This window comes from Oncorhynchus keta, chromosome 28 (genome assembly GCF_023373465.1).
Source record: "Oncorhynchus keta strain PuntledgeMale-10-30-2019 chromosome 28, Oket_V2, whole genome shotgun sequence".
In the NCBI taxonomy this organism is placed as follows: Eukaryota; Metazoa; Chordata; class Actinopteri; order Salmoniformes; family Salmonidae; genus Oncorhynchus; species Oncorhynchus keta.
In genome coordinates, this window is record NC_068448.1 from 16,946,371 (window position 1) to 16,959,486 (window position 13,116).

The following is a 13,116-nucleotide window of genomic DNA, read 5'->3' on the forward strand; positions in this document are numbered from 1 at the left end:
TAGAGGAGAGCAGCCTGTGTTGAGTGTCAGGGACTCCCTCCTCTGGTGAAAATGAGACACACTGATTTACATAAGGAAGATTTCCACTATAGTACAGCCTCAGTCTTACAGTTTACCTTGAGGAAAAAAAGAAAAAAATGTACTCACACAAAGCTAAACATATTTTAAAATACTTTTAAAAGGGATTTCAGAGTAATGACAATGAAGGTTCAGTGACTAGAAAGGAAAAAACAGATTTATTTGATCACCACTGATATCCACAATTCAATACTATCCTCCTTGTTGTTCTGCTGATAAGAGTGCAATTATACCAACACAAAATGATCAAGGTTAATAAATAAAAACAGGTTATTTACAATTATGCAGTGTCATTCTACCACAATTGATGGTTTGAAACCTCCAAAGTCCACATTATAAAAGAAAGTAGTTGTCAGTGCTAACAAAATTCTGTGCAAAAAAGGCATGTCAAAATTCAAATGGTTTCAATGTTTGAAACGTCAACTAAAATAAGGAGATGTACAGTAGATTACACAATACAAAATGCCTGTAATTCCAACACACTGGGCACACACTGGTTCCATCAACGTTGTTTTCATGTCATTTCAATGTACATCTGTGTCCAGTGGGAACTGTACAATAAAGCAGTGAATTAGTAGTTATGCCATACTGCATGCATTCTTGGACTCAAATAATTCACACATTTTAACAGTAACCCCATCATGGTATTAGGCTACATCTTTATAATGCATCAAATTAACTAAAATAATATAAATGGAGATAATACAACACAATGTCATTAGTACCAGTCTCTGAATTTACTGAATGGTAGGAATTGGGAGGAACAGTATGGGAGGAATTTAGTATTTTTTTTATTCAAATGTGTACTAATACATATTGAACGTCAACACATTCTCATTGGCAATCCACTCTGAGCAGGTGAAGTGTTATTTTCTATTCCAGACATGTCTGTGTCTGTGGTGAGAAGCAGTGGGAATTGTGGGGGTAGGCGAGGGGTCAACCGGACAGTGGTCAGAGTATTTTCAGCTATGGCTTGAATTGGCTTCATGTCACAACTAAAGTGAATCATGCAATGATACAGTGTGGCCAGAACTGGCGTCAGGAGTGGGCAGTGGCCACATGACAGGGTAGCCTACGGACTCCCTGGCCTAGAGGACACAGCTAATCCGGGGGCCAAAGTGGAATATACGTCTTGGCTACAAATAACATCTTGTTAGTGGCTGAATATTGACCATGCTCTTCAGTTTAGACAAACTGTTTTACCATTCGCCGCCCTGAAGTACGAAATGACAGACACACACACACTTTGACATCTGAGCCTGTGGGTTACCATGCTATATTGAACCACCAAGCCACCTCCACTTGGTAGGGTTATAGTCGTTAAGTGACGCACAAACACATACACAAACAGAACTGATCAGTTCACGCATCCATCTTTAAACCTCAGAACTGTTTTTAACATCAAATTCCATAAAGTCCTTGAGAAATGCTACTTCAATAACAATGTTATCCATTAACAGATTGTGCCGTAAAGTTTTTTGTATCTGTAATGTAACTATAACAGTATACTGTATGTCAACATTTTAGGCGGGGGGGGGGAATATAAAATAATTACATTTCCCACTATATTTCCAATGTAACTACAACGATTAGTTTTAAGAAATATGTGCAATTAAACATAATTACCAATTCAATGCATTTCAGACTGACAAGCATGTATTATTTTTTTATGCAAGTATGTTAGTCAAATCCAAGCAGGCGTTCCTTGTTACAGTTCTATAGGCCTGATGTTTAGATACCAAACAGGATTTCTATATTTCCTATATTGTTGATGAGTCAGTCCATGATTAAGAGGCACACATAGCCCTCTGTTAGTACATTATGGAACCTATTTTTTAGACATGTTACCATGTCACACCAACACAGAATTCCAGTTCCAGCTTCAGTCTACATGGTATGGAATTCCCAACCAGCGATAGTCAATCCAACCACCAATCCAATCAGTCTGGAAACATACCAAATATTTACATCTAAACAAGGGGAGTATTGTAGACTTGCACACCTTTCTCTCTTCTCAAATCACACTTTTTTTCTTCCTACACCATCTATTCCAATTACACAATAACCTTTAATAATAAATTAAAGGGGAAGGGAACCCTTTAGGTCCAAATAAAGATATGCTCCATTAGATGAGAGAGGTAGGGAGGAGTGAAAGCAGAGACCTCTCTCCCAGTGCACAGAAGCAGGGATGGAGGTACTGTATGGCGGCGGCGGGCAGAGGGGACAGCTGCCTCCTCGTCCCTCTCTAAGTGGTGAGCTTGGAGGAGTTGGGAGGTGAGAAGCGTCTGCGCAGGTACTTGAGGATGTAGAGGGGCAGACAGCTCACCAGGGTGATAACTGTCACCTTCCACAGGAACGACATTGTGGCAATGAAATATACATCTAGAAACAGTACAGGAAACAGAGGGCAGAATGGTGGGTCATTCAAACAAAGATGTTTATACAGTGCCCTCCGTAATTATTGGGACAGTGATATTTTGTTTTTTGTTTTGGCTCTGTACTCCAGCACTTTGGGATTTAAATGATACAATGACTATGGAGGATAAAGTGCAGACTGTCAGTGCTAATTTGAGGGTATTTTCATCCATATCAGGTGAACCGTCCCCCCATTTTAGGGGACCAAAAGTATTTTGATAAATACACTTCTATGTGTATTAAAGTAGTCAAAAGTTGAGTATTTGGTCCCAAATTCCTAGCATGCAATGAGAACACCAAGCTTGTGACTTCAAAGTTGTTGGATGCATTTGCTTTTTTTTTTTTCTTTGCTTTAAAATGTTTTTTTTTCTAGTTTTTTTTTTACTTTAAAGTGAATACTTTTGGTCCCCTAAAAAATGGGGGGACTATGTACAAAAAGTGCTGTTATGAATGAAAATACCCTCAAATTAAAGAGGTCTGCACTTTAACCTCATCATCATTGTATAATTTCATATCTAAAGTGCTGGAGTACAGAGCCAAAATAAGAAGAAAATGCTTCACCGTCCCAATAATTACGGAGGTATATGAGAAATTGAGTAAGTATAAATGAATGTAATCAGATTAGTATGACTACTGTTCGTGTTTCAGTTGCCACTACTCAGTTCATTTAGTGACGTAAAAGGTTATGTTAGATGCAGGCAATTTTATCTCAATATCAAATTATTTCTGGGTAACAATATGACACGTCCTATCCCTGTCAACTGCATTCATTTTCAGCAAACTTAACATGTGTAAATATTTGTATGAACATAACAAGGTTCAATAACTGAGACAAACTGAACAAATTCCACAGACATGTGACTAACATAAATTGAATAATGTGTCCCTGAACAAAGGGGGGGTCAAAATCAAAAGTAACAGTCAGTATCTGGTGTGGCCACCAGCTGCATTAAGTACTGCAGTGCATCACCTCCTCATGGACTGCACCAGATTTGACCGTTCTTGCTGTGAGATGTTAATCCACTCTTCCATCAAGGCACCTGCAAGATCCAGGACATTTCTGGGGGGAATGGCCCTAGCCCTCACCCTCCGATCCAACAGGTCCCAGATGTGCTCAATGGGATTGAGATCCGGGCTCTTTGCTGGCCATGGCAGAACTCCGACATTCCTGTCTTGCAGAAAATCATGCATAGAACGAGCAGTATGCACAGAACGAGCAGTATGGCTGGTGGAATTGTTATGCTGGAGGGTCATGTCAGGATGAGCCTGCAGGAAGGGTCACATGAGGGAGGAGGATGTCTTCCCTGTAACACACAGCGTTGAGATTGTCTGCAATGACAACAAGCTCAGTCCGATGTTGCTGTGACACACCGCCCCAGACCATGACGGACCCTCCACCTCCAAATCGATCTCACTCCAGAGTACAGGCCTCTGTGTAACGCTCATTCCTTTGACGATAAACGCGAATCCGACCATCACCCCTGGTGAGACAAAACCACGACTCGTCAGTGAAGAGCACTTTTTGCCAGTCCTGTCTGGTCCAGCGACGGTGGGTTTGTGCCCATTGTTGCCGGTGCTGATGAGGACCTGCCTTACAACAGGCCTACAAGCCCTCAGTCCAGCCTCTCTCAGCCTATTGCGGACAGTCTGAGCACTGATGGAGGGATTGTGCGTTCCTGGTGAAACTCGGGCAGTTGTTGTTGCCATCCTGGTTCATTGAACAAGCATGGGAAACAGTGTTTAAAACCTTTACAATGAAGATCTGTGAAGTTATTTGGATTTTTACTAATTATCTTTGAGTTGCTGAGTTTAGTACATTACTGTGATTGTTTGTTTTCTATTAAAACAGTAAAAAATAAACATAGCTTCTTAGCAAAGAGCAATTTCTCAGTGGCGAGTGGAAAACTGAAAACTAGCTGTTACTTGCAGAGAGGTTTGGACCTCTTTGTCTTATAGATCTATCAACTAATTTACTGCCTGGTGATATCACCAGGCAGGCCAAAACTCCATTCCACTAAAACAGGCTGAAATTTCTGTCAGTCAACTAAAAAGGGCATTACCATCATTTAACAGTATTATTCCAACCTCATAGTATGGAAATACACAACACACAGGAAAAGTCACGTTTTTGACTGCAGTGGGCCTTTGAAAAACAGGAGATTAGGGAGACCTAGCATGTTGCCAATACAGTAGATGTGTGAAATGGATTACCATGTAATTGACTTGGATTCAAGCTGTTCCATTCAGGGACATTATGTACCCTTTGTGTTAATTGTGTCGTTAAACGTTAAAATTACCTCTCTTTTAAGAAAGAGAAGAATGAGAAAAGGCACTTTTGACTTTTTTCACATTTCTCGCTTTACTTGGGCTTTTTAAGTGACAAATGTCTGCCGCGTACCACTGTTTAGATGTCATAAACTACATTTCACAGCCGACACGAAATTCCATAACTAACATCAGCATCAGTGTGTGGGGTTCTAGATGTGGTACAATCGTTTCTAAACTACAGCAGGCTGTTTAGTCATAAACACAAAGACCTTGGCCAGCATGTGTGTGGTAGAGGGAGCAGGAAACTAACACGAGGCTTTGGCATTTCCACTTCAACACTCTAGCATGCCGGTGGCTGGCTGCACTCCTCTGGTACTATTTGTCACTTTTATTCACCTTTAGCAGGACTTCCTACAGTCAGTAACCTCCAGGTCTCAGACAGCCCAAGGGCACAGTATGAATGGAGAAGAGCCTGTCATCACTGAATGCTGACGTACAACTCCAAGGGCAGTGAAAGACCATTACTATCAATCTATCACTGTGTACAGGTTAATAGAATTGTGGATACACTATTATTTGTCTCATCTGTATGAAAATTCCTGGCATCGGAATTCCTTGGCCAGAAACATGTCATCAAATGTGTGTGGGTGTTAAGTATGTGTTTTACCCACCTATGAACTCGTGGAGGAAGACGAGCGAGGCGATGTAGCAGGCCAGACTGAGTAGCTCGGCTACGATCATGAGCCAGTGCCATGTCTGGATGGTGAGCGCCACCATCAGCAGCTCCGTGAGGATCAAAGAGGTGAAGGAGATGGCCACGATGTGGACAAACTCTGACTCAAACAGCAGCAATGCCCCATACATGATGATACTGCCTGAGGAGCACAGAGAACAGGTTAGCACAATGTCAAAAGCACTGCTACTGCTTGTATGGATGTGCATGTGCTTTTATTTTCAATCAACAGACATATCTATGGTGCTGTTTAAATGCATGACTGGCAAACTTTAATGCTCAACCTGGACCTTGGCTCTAACTGTTCTGTTCTGCACCAGTTATTCCAACGCTACAATCAGAGGAATGGACTACAGAAATACAATGAAGAGAGTGTGAAGTCAGTACAGTACAGCCACATCTATATCTTTTGCATAAAAATAAATGAATAAGGGAATCGATGTCAGGATTTGTAGCTGTGACGGGAAAAGGAAGTGTAACACTTCTCCATGTTATTGTGACCTTAAAACAGAATGTAAAAATACACTTCCTGTGATTGAAAATGTAATTAATACCAACAGATCTGACATGGGACATACAGTATCACAGTTATGTATAAAATACAGCAACATTGTACTTCAATGTATTGCTTATACACATCACATTTTTGGGATAAACCTGATGTACATTTTCTGTTGGACATTGGACAATAAAATTATATTATTCATATAAAAGCATACAAAACATTTCTTCCAAGGACAACTGTTATGGAATCGATACCAAACAACTCACCAATGTCCTTAAACACAGAAACCAAAGCCCACTCAATAGCAAATAAGGGTAAAAAGGATCATGGCAAAGGAAATGTCAGAATATTCTCCCACACTCTGTTTTGAGAGGGAGAGGTACAGCCACATCTACATCTGTGTGGTGGGAGGCAGGGATTGAGTGCTGAGCTGTAGACTAAAGGTTTAGGGTGTAGCATTGGATGATTCTGGCAACGCCTTTGCAATACCAATAGTCCTTGTTGGAAAACCACCTTAGGTTATTTAACATTTACAAACCACAGACATCAATAAACTCCACTACTAGCAATTAAGAAGAAAATGTGTGGGCTGGTGGGGAGCATCATGGATCGTACACCACAGGGCAGGGCAGTTTCTAAAGTACTATCTGTGTAAAAGAGGCCTAAAGGAATTTCAAAAACATAACTAATTCCTAAGGATCTATAGGAATGCCTATTCTACTCAAGCGTTTATTTCCATTACACACTGCATCAATGTCTTCTTACCTTGGTATATACTTATTAGGACCCATATCAGAAAGGTCTTAAAGGACAGAGGTCGACCCTGAGAGAGGAATAGAAAAATAACACATTTCATTTAATACAATAGAATTATTTACTCAGGATAAAAGTGACATTAAGTGAAAGCTGAATAGAGTTCAAAATAATTGTGTGTGTATACTGTAGATATACTACTCTGAAGGTTATGGAGGTGTATGCAGTACATCATTTTGAAATAATGCATATAATACTGACATATTATACTGCCATATTCGATAGCCAATAAAGTAATATAATGAAGACAGTGTATTACCTTTAGGAGATCCTTATATAACTCAGGATAGAGCATAGCTACTTCTGACTTCACATCTTTATCCAACACAAGGGAGAACACAGGGAACATGGTGTAGATGGTGGAGTAGCTAGAATAAAGAACAGAAATCATTGATCAATTTCCATTAAATAGTTTATGTAAGAAATGAAACACAAAAAGTGTTTTATTTGAAGAGTTATCCAGATAAATGTAAAAAAAAAAATACAGTTATTACATTTTTCCCCAAATGATTGAACATTTCAGGCATCTAATTTCCTGACATTTTGCTAAATCGATTTGAGCTCCATTCTAAGGCTGAAAAGAGGGTCTTTTGATGAGGTTTTGATGACTAAGCAGGGTTAAAGTAAATTCATTTTTTTCTACATTCAACCCAATGCAACAATACATCAACACAATCTCAATGTCATAGCAATCTGACTAACAGTTGAAATGCCATCCCGATAAGCCACAGCTATTGAGAAAAGATCAGCTCAGCTCACCCAATAATGAGAAATCCTTGGTAGAGGGGGACAGACGCAAAGTAGAAGACAGAGGAGAAGACAGCCTGGGGGAAGAAGAGATCATGAATGAGTCATCATCCTAGCAAAATGGTATTATACTGTGAATGAGTTCATATGTGTATATCGGAGGGTTAGAGTTAATATCAGAATAAATGGTGGATTGGCCGCTGTGGGTAAAAATCCAGCACTTGAGAGGAAATTAGAAATACAGTGCATTCGGGAAAGTGTTCAGCCTCTTTGACTTTTTCCATTTTTGTTGTTCTTACAGCCTTATTCTAAAATGTCTTAAATAGTTCCCCCCCTCATCAATCTACACACAAGATCCTCATAATGACAAAGCAAAAACATGTTCAGAAAATTTAGCAAATTTGTATTTAAAAAAAATCCTGAAATATGACATTATTCAGACCCTTTACTCAGTACATTGTTGAAGCACCTTTGGCAGCGATTACAGCCTTGAGTATTCTGGGGTATGACGCTACAAGCTTGGCACACCTCTATTTGGGGAGTTTCTCCCATTCTTCTCTGAAGATCCTCTGTCATGTTGGATGGGGAGCGTCACTGCACAGCTATTGCAGGTCTCTCCAGAGATGATCGATTGGGTTTAAGTCCGGGCTCTGGCTGGGCCACTCATGGACATTCAGAGACTTGCCCCGAAGCCACTCCTACGTTGTCTTGGCTGTGTACTTTGGGTCATTTTCCTGTTGGAAGGTGAACCTTCGCCCGAGTCTGAGGTCCTGAGCGATCTGGAGCAGGTTTTCATCAAGGATCTCTCTGTACTTTTCTCCGTTCATCTTTCCCTCAATCCTGACGAGTCTTCCAGCCCCTGCCCCTGAAAAACATTCCCACATCATGATGCTGCCACCACCACCATGCTTCACCATCACAGGATGGTGCCTGGTTTCCTCTAAATGTGACGCTTGGCATTCAGGCCAAAGAGTTCAATCTTGGTTTTATCAGACCAAAGAATCTTGTTTCTCATGGTCTGAGCTGCCTTTTGGCAAACTCCAAGCGGGGTGTCATGTGCCACTGTGTTCTTGGGGACCTTCAATACTGCAGAAATGTTTTGGTACCCTTCCCCAGATCTGTCCCTCGACACAATCCTGTCTTGAAGCTCTACGGACAATTCCTTTGAACTCATGGCTTGGTTCTTGCTCTGACATGCACCGTCAGCAGTGGGACCTTATATAGACAGGTGTGTGCCTTTCCAAATCATGTCCAATCAATTGCATTTACCACAGGTGGACTCCAAATCAAGTTGTAGAAACATCTCAAGGATGACCAATGGAAACAGGATGCACCTGAGCTCAATTTCCAGTCTCACAGCAAAGGGTGTGAATACTTATGTAAATAAGGTATTTGTTGTTTATTTTTAATACATTTGCAAAAATGTCTACAAACCAGCTTTCCCTTTGTCTTTATGGGGTACTGTGTGTAGATTGGTGAGGGGAAAAAATTATTTAAGACATTTTAGAATATGGCTGTAACGTAACAAAATGTGGAAAAAGACAAGACGTACTGTTGTCCGGTAGTTTCACCAAATCAGGGGAGGGGTAGTAGGGCTGGGGGGTGAGGGGAGGACAACAAAAAAAAGGTTTTTTAAAAATGTAAGGGGGATTACAAATGCAATCAATTAAATTAATAGAACCACAAATCTATCTGCAACATTGAAGCTGATCACCCTCCCCAAAAAAATTATAGAGATATTTGCATTATTGAGTGTTTCATTTCATATTGAGAACTGTAATACACTACTACAAATCATAATTGATGTCATTTTCAAAACTGAATATTTACTACTTTAATTTAAAAATTGGTTAGTAATCTGAGTAATAGCTCCAAGAATTGATTATAAAAGTGAAATAATAAAGCTATTATCATAATTCTGGCAAGGTACTACTTCTGCTAAGTAGTTTAGAACGCTTGCTCTATACCAAAGAGTTAACACATTACAGTCTAAGCCATGTCTAAGCCGGGGGGGGGGGGCTTTAATTTGGCCTTACTGCTATTAACCCACACATACGCATTGAATAACAGATTCACTACACAGAACAACAGATAGTCCCCCCCCAAAAAAAAATCTAAAGGAAGTTTGTTCTGAAGTTTCTGTCCAACAGTACCAGTCACAAGTTTGGACACACCTACTCATTCAAGTAAATTTTTTAAAATGATATATTTTTAAACTATTTTCTACATTGTAGAATAATAGTGAAGACATCAACTTTTAACAAGGCGCACCTGTTAATTAAAATGCATTCCAGGTGATTACCTCATGAAGCTGGTTGAGAGAATGCCAAGAGTGTGCAAAGCTGTCATGAAGGCAAAGAGTGGCTATGAAGAATTTAAAATATAAAATATTTTGATTTTTTTAACACTTCTTTGGTAACTACATGATTCCATGTGTGTTATTTCATAGTTTTGATGTCTTCACTATTATTCTACAATGTGGAAAATAGTAAAAAATCATGAAAAACCCTGGAATGAGTAGGTGTGTCCAAAGTTTTGACTGGCACTCTATATCTGAGAGATATAAGAAAGATCAGGTTTTTTTTTTTAATTATTATATATATTTTTTATATATATATTTTTTTACATGTATTGAACCCCTTATTTTTGGCATTAAACAGTCATTCATTTTTTGAACTAGTACCAAGGGTGAGTCTTTCAGATGAATCTTATGAGGCCTGTGGGCGTCCTAGAGCAAAACAACTGACATACGTGTTTGTCAGTATCTCACCTTTCCACAGAGGGGTCATATTAGTGTGTAGCTACAGACAGAAGTTGGCAGATGGGCTGTACCAGCTTCAGACAATTCCTAAGATGCTTTTGGGGGGCATAGAGCAAAATGGAGCATTGTGTCTTTCCATAGAGGGGTCATAATAGTTTCTAGCCATGGACGCTACAGATGATTTTCTGAGAAGACAGATTTGGGGGGTTTCTCATGGTCTGACAAACATCTCTGTAGCTCTGTCACCTTTCACAGCAGATGCGGAAGTGTGACAAAAATAACAACATAAACTGACAGATTTTTATAGGGATTTTTTGATTATGCTAATTAGATTCCCGCAGGGGAGAGGACATTGACTCTATGGGGTTAACAGCTGTGGTTGTGGGCAGTGTTAATCCGAGACACATTGGAGGCCTCCTAAACTAGTCAATGGCCTGGTCCGGGAGACTAGAGGGCTGAAGACCTGACCTTGTGGGCTGGGGGGGGTGCTGAAGGCTGGGGCCCCCCAGGTCCCCTGCTCTGACTCAGCCCACACCCTGCTCCATCTGGTCCAAGGTACTCTCACTACCCACTGGCTCTGGGGCTGGTGCTGCATGGTGACTAGGCTTCCAGGGAAGCTGCTGGCTCTCCCTGTCCTGACACTCCCTATCCTGTTTCACCATTTGGTACCCTAGTCCTGACTCACTCCCCACCCCGTTCCACCATTTGGTACCCTGGTCCTGACTCACTCCCCACCCTGTTCCACCATTTGGTACCCTGGTCCTGCCTACCTGCATGGTGCTGATGCACAGGCTCCGGTGAATGACAAACTGGGAGAGGCCGGCGGATCTCTTGTAGCTGTTCCGCCCATGGACCATGAGGAGTCTGCCCAAGTGCTTGAACTGAGTCACAGAGAAGTCCGCAGCCAGCGATGCCTGTTTCCCTTCCTGTCAACCAACAACATTGTGGTGGAATTTTTAAGACATTCTGAGATACATTTAGAAAAGGTTAGCAAAGGTCTTTGGTAACCAGAATAACACTTTTTACGAGTTTATATAAAGAAAGTTTAGAGGAAAAGTTGAAACTACTGCCACTTTGATTAAACAAGTTCCCTATTTCTGCCACAGTTAAATCAATATTTACCAACTATTGAGTTTATGTGGAGCTCTGGTCCATAGTTATTGAAGGAGCAAGGTGTCCATAAAGTAAGAACTCTACATGGTTGACCTGTCAGCACTACAGTTCAATCAGTCCCAATCAGAACAGAATACAATACCACATTGTCAGAAGACAACATCACATTAATTTCCTTTACACCCATGACATGTTTTCACAGTCAAAAATGATTCATCTGTGCATGATATGACATAGTGACAAATGTATGTTAAAAGGTGCTCTGGCCAGAGGGGGACCAGCTCTCAGGAAACACACAACAGACAGCAGTGACAGTGTGTGTGTGAAAGCAAAGCAACAGGGCGACAGGGATAGAGAGGTTCTTACTTTGCCCTCCACTCCCACGCCACAGTCGGCTTCCTGGATCATGCTGACATCGTTTCCTCCGTCCCCTAAGAGAAAACAAACAGACATCAGTGGAAGTGTCAGGAGGAACACGTCTGTTAATGTGACTCACAACAGAGAGGGTTTAGTGTGTGTATGTTCGTGTGTCTGTCTGTGCCTGCCTGCCTGTCTGTGTGTGCGACTCCCTCGATCGGACCTCAAACATTACCATCAGAAAATACTATGAGGCAAACTGTTTATCAAGTTTACATCATGAAAACAATACCATCCTATATCTTAAAAATGTACAGGTCAGTAACCCTGCAGTTAACTATAATTGGAGAGTTTTAGTGAGCCAAATTGAGAGTAGGCTATTTGTTAACTCTGTAACTCCGTATACTGTAATGTCCCAATAGAGAAAGGCTAGAGAAAGGCTTGGGGCTGACACTGGGCAGACTCACCTACAGCACAGGTGAGTTTGCCAGTGCGCTCCTGCAGCAGGCGGACTATCTGGGCCTTCTGGGTCGGAGCACAGCGACAACACACCACGGCAGGACACTGACATGCCAGCTCCATAAACTCATACTCATAGAACTTCAGACACACCTGCAGGAGAAGCAGAGAAACAGACGAGGGTTGAACAACCACCGGGGCCAACGACCAACTGTGGAGATGTCTGGATCTTTATCATTGATATAGACTCCTTCCTCAACGTCTGTTACATTTATCTAGGCAGTTGTTAATTGAGACTCAAAACAATGCAGCAGTGTGAATGGATAAGACTCAACACTGGCTGACGTTTCTCAAGTGTCTCAGTGAGACTTTAACCAATGTTAGACTGACTATTACCAATACCACAGATACCACCAAAGGCCTCTTCAGTAACAGTGCTTTGGTTTGGTTTACACAGATAAGGTAAAGTATTCAGAGTGAGGACGGTGCTTAGCTTACCTCCAGTGAGTCCCCTGATATGACCAGAGCACAGTCGTGTTTCCTCCTGAAAGCGTTGAGCTCCAGATGGGCCTCTCCTCGTGTCGTCACCTTGGACCACAGACAGTACATGGCTTACCATCATGTCAGAGACACACAGATAGCTATCTAACCCACAGCAGCAGGAGTAGCTGCTCTCCTGACTGCAACTGTCAACCACACTCTAGATTAGCATCAGGGTGAACTGATCAACTGACAAATGTTGAACATATGTAAGGTGTGAAACCATAAGGACAACCAGGACATGAACCCACTAATACATGGCTGATTTTGTGGATTTATATAGACTACTATTTCTAATGAAATATGGAGGTTGATTGTGTGGACATT

At 41.2% G+C, this 13,116-nt stretch overlaps 1 protein-coding gene across 1 annotated transcript in view; it reads right to left on the minus strand.

Moving 5' to 3' along the window:
- Positions 1-217: 217 nt before the first annotated feature.
- Positions 218-13,116, minus strand: part of LOC118360734 (probable phospholipid-transporting ATPase IIA) — a 41,013-nt gene continuing 28,114 nt past the window's right edge. The window contains exons 20-28 of the mRNA XM_035740087.2: positions 12,748-12,837; positions 12,258-12,402; positions 11,800-11,864; positions 11,091-11,246; positions 7,572-7,636; positions 7,072-7,180; positions 6,765-6,822; positions 5,433-5,636; positions 218-2,460 (exon numbers count right to left, since the gene is read on the minus strand). Coding sequence (XP_035595980.1) covers positions 2,324-2,460; positions 5,433-5,636; positions 6,765-6,822; positions 7,072-7,180; positions 7,572-7,636; positions 11,091-11,246; positions 11,800-11,864; positions 12,258-12,402; positions 12,748-12,837 — 1,029 coding nt within the window. The 3' untranslated portion in view covers positions 218-2,323. The remainder of the gene's footprint in view (positions 2,461-5,432; positions 5,637-6,764; positions 6,823-7,071; positions 7,181-7,571; positions 7,637-11,090; positions 11,247-11,799; positions 11,865-12,257; positions 12,403-12,747; positions 12,838-13,116) is intronic.